This window comes from Rutidosis leptorrhynchoides, chromosome 11, assembly GCF_046630445.1.
Source record: "Rutidosis leptorrhynchoides isolate AG116_Rl617_1_P2 chromosome 11, CSIRO_AGI_Rlap_v1, whole genome shotgun sequence".
Lineage (NCBI taxonomy): Eukaryota > Viridiplantae > Streptophyta > Magnoliopsida > Asterales > Asteraceae > Rutidosis > Rutidosis leptorrhynchoides.
In genome coordinates, this window is record NC_092343.1 from 10102713 (window position 1) to 10109532 (window position 6820).

The 6820-nt window shown below is 31.9% G+C and overlaps 1 protein-coding gene across 1 annotated transcript; it reads left to right on the forward strand.

Moving 5' to 3' along the window:
* Positions 1–3899: 3899 nt before the first annotated feature.
* Positions 3900–6574, forward strand: LOC139877929 (calcium-binding protein CBP-like). Its single transcript, XM_071865329.1, has 5 exons — positions 3900–4542; positions 5490–5536; positions 5644–5819; positions 5926–5944; positions 6213–6574. Exons 1-5 carry the CDS (start codon positions 3954–3956, stop codon positions 6315–6317), a joined length of 936 nt encoding a protein of 311 aa, XP_071721430.1. The 5' UTR covers positions 3900–3953; the 3' UTR covers positions 6318–6574.
* Positions 6575–6820: the final 246 nt, after the last annotated feature.

Here is a 6820-nt window from a genome sequence, read left to right on the forward strand (position 1 = left end):
TTAAAATACATTTTAAAATAGTGTTTTACTGTATCAAAGTTCTGTAGCAAAGTCAATTTCACTGTAGTAAATAGTGATTTTCGAAAACACTGTAGCATTTTGAGTAATGTGGCAATTTGAAAACACTGTAGCAAATTAGTGTTTTACTGGTTCATCTTAAACGTTTTAGTTAACTTATCTAAATATCAATCGAATCAATAATCCAATGTTATTATCGTTTACTAAATAACTTGAAATCATATATATTCAAATAGATATTTAAATCAATAAGTTTAATGTACGGTATCAAACAATTAATACATTGTTACCTTTTCATGTTATAGTATATATGTATCTATTTACATATAATTGTTCGCGAATCGTCGAAAACAACCGAAGGGTATTTAAATATATAAAAGTAATTCAAAAATTTTGAGATTCAGTTTTACAGACTTTGCTTATCGTGTCGGAAATGTTAATCATACAAAGATTAAGTTTAAATTTAGTCGAAATTTCTGGGTCATCACATAAATATAGTGTATCAATATCTTAATATGATACATATGTATCTTGTAGACGTTATCATAACGATAATCGTTATATATATCATTTCGAGTTTCTTAACTTAGTAATCTCATTTCTTATGTATATCACACATTGTTAATATACTTAGTGAGATACTTACTCATCATAATCTCATGTTAACCATATATATATATATATATGTCTATATTTACCACAACATGTAGTTTTTACAAATTTGTAACGTTCGTGAATCGCCGGTCAACTTGGGTGATCAATTGTCTATATGAAACTTATTTCATTTAATCAAGTCTTAACAAGTTTGATTGCTTAACAAGTTGAAAACATTTAGTCATGTAAATATCAATCTCAATCTCAATTAATATATAAACATGAAAAAGTTCGGGTCACTACAGATACGGAGTCGGGTTATGTGTATGTGTGCAGGCTTAGGCTTGGTGGTTTTGTTTTCATGTAATCTCATTTGTATTTCCAATGTACTGGCTATGTATTAGTCGTTCATATTGTTTAGAACGAACAGAACGATTGTCAATGCGTTGTGGTCGTTTGTGACCGTTTACTTTCAAAACAGATCATCGTTACGATATGTCTACTGTTGTACAACCGGATCTTCGGGTCTACTATATATATACATATTGCTATAAAAAAAAAATGAATTAAAGGAGAAAGAAAAATTAAGGTAAATTGAAAAGTAAATAGAAGGTAGAATACTTTTTATAACAATTTTTTAAATTGTGTATTTTTTGTCTAATATGGATTTAATATAATTATCTTGCCTTTCAAAAAAAAAAATGGGATGGAGGGAGTAATAATTTTGGTAAGGTTAATATACCTTTAATAAATTTATTTAATCTTCCTTATATAATACAGTAGTGTTTTACTTTTATGTAATCTCATTTATTTAATGTGTATTAACTAGATTTTGTTAATTAAAAAAATTACAAGTTTATTAATTTATACTTGTAATAGTGATTAGAATGTGTATGTTTTTAAAGTCAACCAAGCAAATAAAGTTAATAATATCAAAACTTTGTCTAATAATTCTTAGCACATGCTACATGATTGATCTCGTACTTATAAAATAGGATGATCGCGTCAAACCAATACAATTGTACAAATTACAGCATTGTTATAAGTTTAGTTAAATTATGTTTTGAAAAGTCAATTAAGTCCAATTGTTTGTTTATTGATAATATTGAAATTAAAATTAAAATTAAAATTATAATTAATATAAACAAGTTGATAAATAAGGTACGAAAACTATAAATCAAATGTAACGTGGCAAGTGGATCTTAGAATAAGAAAAGATTTAATCCCCCGATTGAGAGATCATGGAAGCGTTGAGTAGGTATTACGGAGTAATTGTATGTATTGAAAACTAGATGTATTCATAATAAGGTAGTATTGTTAAGTTTCACAATGCGATTTCTGTCTAAAAGCTTTAAACTCATGAACTTTTTATTAAATATAAGTTTTTTCAAAAAAGGTAAAAGCTCTGGGCCAAACATGCTCTTAATTTGTTACCGTAAGTTTTGTAAGAGATGGAAAACGTACTTCAAGTTATTATAGTTAAGAAAAAGTCTGTCAACTAATTTTATCGCACAAAAATATTTGAAACTTTTCACCATTCGTTAAAAGGTCACAGATTAAGTGTTATGTTTGAACTTTAACTTTTAAAAATAAATAAATAATTAACATTTTATTAATATTACATAATATTGATTAAAATTATCAATGAATTTGATTTTAAATGTATTTTAATTGATATTGATATTGATATAATAATAGTAATAATAATAATAACAATAATAATAATAATAATAATAATAATAAATATATTCGTTTCATTAGAGTTCACTTACTTTTTCACACATATTTAAAAAATTCTACTAACTTCATTTTCACCAGCACCGACCCATGTGGATGAGTGGTATCCCTGATTTCACTTTAGTGGGCCAAGGCTGGGGCTAACAGAGGTGGTTATTTCGATCCTCCCCTAGAGGGTGTTCCTTCCAAATTCATTCATGATAAAAACTCGATCTGTCTGTCTCTCGGAATGATTACGGCTGTAAAAGAGCCGCCGAGTCCGAACATTGCAAAGTTCAAGCTCGACTCGTTTAAATTTCATAAAGCTCGAGCTCGCCTCGGTTCGAGCCTTATTTATTAAGCTCGAGCTCGGCTTGTTTGATATTTTATAGCTCGAGCTCAGCTCGAACTCGACTTGTCAATCATATAATCTTATTTTTTTTATATAATTTAAATAAAATATATTTCATATTTATTGTTTTATTAAGTTTTATCCACAAATAATAAGATTTAGCATTATTCCTGGCTAAAACCACGCATGTTTGCCTGAGTGGCCACCGAATTGTCCAACGAAGAACACCACCCGAGTTCAATTCCTGGCTATGTCAAATTGTTTAAAAAGATAGTGTGACAAGAGAGTGCACATAATGCGCAATTCACCTGGTATCAGGTCTCGCGTTCGGGGGGCTTGATTACCCGAAGTTTTATCCTCTATGAGGTAGCCAGTGTGCTTGTTCATATAGGGGTTTCTTCGCTTACTAAAAAAGAAAAAGATTTAGCATTGTTCTTTCAATTAATATTGATATAATAGTAAATATAATAATTACATATTACATTATTAAAATATTTTTTTTATGTATATAAATGAAAAGTTCATTTAAGCTTGCAAACTTATTCGAGCTCGAGATATGAAGTTCGAGCTCGTTTACTAAACGAGCTATAAATAAAGTTCAAGCTCGAGTAGCTCGCGAGTAGATTCGTTCATTTACAGCCCTAGGGATCATTTAAGGATCGATTTCTTGCAATTCGATTTGAGTTTTCTTCCGAAAGTACGTGCCTGCGTAACAAATAATCGTGAAGGTAGTTAATACCCTGTGGATTAATGGGTGACGCCAATAATTTGTGTTTAAAAAAAACGTCATTCTTTACCAATTAAAAATATCTTCTCTCAAAAATAAATACTTGTGATTATTTGAAATATGAAGTAACACTTGAAATAGATTATATCAAAATAATCACTTTTTATTGGTGGGACGGACGAGTATAAAACATACAAAAGTATTTAAAGTTTAAATATCATATTTAAAAAAAAAAAAAAAAAAAACTTATGAAATCAAAACATAATTATGAATCTCAATTAAAATTGTAAGAACTTTAAAATGGTATTATGAATCTTAACTACAAATTATATAAATTACTCCGTAAGTTTATTTATATTTATATTTATATTTATCACATAATATCGTCGAGAACTAGTGATCTAACGCGTAAAAAAATAAATACACCGTAGGCCCACAAAATACATGTATATAAACTGGTATACATCATTCAATTACACATCATAATCACCATCTTCTTCTTCTTCACAATTAAAACACATTTTTTTCTGAGAAAAATAATTAAAAATGTCAGGATATCAACAAAACCCTTCCGGCTACGGTGCACCACCTACATCTCAACCCTACGGTGCACCCGCACAACCCTACGGTGCACCGGCACAACCATACGGTGCACCAGCAGCTAGTCCTTACGGCGCACCTGCACAACCCTACGGTCAACCACCACACGGTCAACCAAATCAATCACCGTACGCACCTGCAGCTAGTCCTTACGGTGCACCTGCAGCTAGTCCTTACGGTGCACCCTCAGCGCCTTACGGTGCACCCGCACCTCAAACTAAACCACCAAAGGATCATAACAAACCGTCTTCGGCTGCGGCTGGTTCTCCCTACGGCGCTCCTCAGCCCGGCGGTGGATATCCGCAGGCGCCGGGAGCGTATGGCAGTCCGTTTTCGGCGTTGTTGCCGTCGACGTTCCCGCCGGGAACGGATCCTAATGTTGTAGCGTGTTTTCAGGCGGCTGATCAGGACGGAAGTGGTGTGATTGATGATAAGGAATTGCAGAGAGCCTTATCTTCGTATAATCAGAGTTTTAGTATCCGTACTGTTCATCTTCTTATGTATCTCTTCACCAACACAAACACTAGAAAAATCGGTATATCTCTCTCTTAATACTCTTAATTATACACATATATATACACACACACTTATTTTGTTGATTTCGATCGGCGATTAAGCAATCGGTAATATCGTTATATTCACACCTAATATTGATTTCCGATCAGTGATTAAACAATAGGATGATCGGTGAATGATGAATCTGCTTTTAGAATTTTGATTTGTCAATCATACACTGTAACACACTGGTTTTGCTAATTTACACACTAGTCATTATTGATTTTGATCATCAATTGAATGTTAGAGAATGTCAATTTGTTAACGTTGATTTGAATCGTTAATCGAATTTTAGAGGCTGTCAATTTGTTTACCAAATGAGTGAGCTAGAACATAAATTTGTTGAAGCTAATGAGCTAATCGAGTTTTCACAAGTCGAATCATAGAGTGATTAAAATTAAAGTTATTAGTAGACGTCGGTTTAATATGACGTAAGCAAAGCGCGTAACAGGTGGACCAACTTTTTTATTTTTTGTACACGTGGACTATGTGGGGTCGGTATTAGATGAGCAACTTCATTACAAAGCGTGTAAGATGGTGACTTGTCTAATGTGGACCCAATTGCTAGTGTTTATGTGGAAATTTGAAACAGTCAAACGCTTCAAATAATTTTGTTAGATCAGAAGTGATTAGTCCAAACTTGTGCATTATTAAACATTTCACCTTATCTTACTTTGCTTATATTTTGCTGTTTTGGAGAATTAGTTATATAATTATAATTATGTTTAGCATCTCTGTTTGTTTACGAAATTATGAATAGAGTTGGGATGCTAGTTAATAATGTTGAACACTTAGAGTAAATGTTATTCTGGGGTTGACATGTAAGTGAAATTTGTTTTGGTAAATCACATATATGTGTGTGTATAATGATTTCTTTTAATTTTAATTGCTAGTTATTGTATTGATTTTTTTGCTTCATGGTATCAGGACCCAAGGAGTTCACTCAAGTTTTCTACAGTTTACAGAACTGGAGGGTAAGTTGTGGTTATTTATTCAATCATTGTTTGGAACTTTGAATATTATTAACTCATCAAGTTTGTGACCAAAAAATGAATTTTGCTATTCCTGTATGTTTTTTCAGGCTAACTTTGAGAAGTTTGATAGAGACCGTAGTGGCAAAATTGATCAAAATGAATTGAGAGAGGCCCTCATGAGCCTGGGCTTTGCAGTTTCACCAGTCGTATTGGATTTATTGGTGTCTAAGTTCGACAAATCTGGAGGAAAGAACAAGGCTATTGAATATGACAATTTCATCGAGTATGTCTAATGTCTTAGTAACGTTCATTATTATTGTCCTTATAAGTTCCCATTTTTTTTAAAGTAGTCTCTAATGATGTTTATGTTTTGTGTTTGATAATCTCAGGTGCTGTTTGACAGTTAAGGTACGTAATGAGTTATTTGTATTCTCAAAACTTGATCTATAAGCTTAATGACTGCATATGTTATAGTTTAACTGATGAGTGGGTTGAAATCACTACCTCTACTTCTTTATTGTCATTAAAACTTGCAAGAACCTTAATTTTGCAGTGTTTCACTGTTTGTGAAACGTTTGACTTGAATAGTCAAAGTGTTTTTGTGTCTAATATATGCAGATTGAAGAATATTATGAAGTGTTATGATGCTAATGTGTATTTTGGTGGGTTATTGCAGGGTCTAACGGAAAAGTTCAAGGAGAAGGACACAACATACTCAGGGAATGCTACGTTTTCGTATGAAGCTTTCATGTTGACTGTTTTGCCCTTCCTCATTGCTTAGGGTTGTATTGCGTACTATGATGTGTTTTCTTTTTTCGGTTAATCAACGTTTGTCTGTTTTTTTTTTTTTTTTTTATCTTTTCGAATTTCTTGAGTTTAAATGAGAATGTTATGTTTGTTAATAAAATGCTCTCGTGTCTCAACTTCTCAATGCTTAAAGTGAAGGGTGTTGTCATTGTTGTGTCAATAGGGGCGTCATTTGGTAATACGCCAAGTTGACCACTACTAAATTACTAATTGATAAAATAATTTCTTTCACTTTTGAATCCCAAACTATTCGATTAGGGGTCAGTACCCATATATTCGACGTGTGTGGTGGTGATATTACTATCTTGTGGTTAAGATAGCTAGTGATTTAAGTTGGGCAGTGTTGAAATATGTTTCACTTCTTGGGGTTATATTGAAAGGGTTATAAATGGTGTAGATAACTAGATAACTCTATTATACCCGATACATTTGATTAAAAGTATTTAACATCTTCAAGAACTTATACCTAAAGAACGT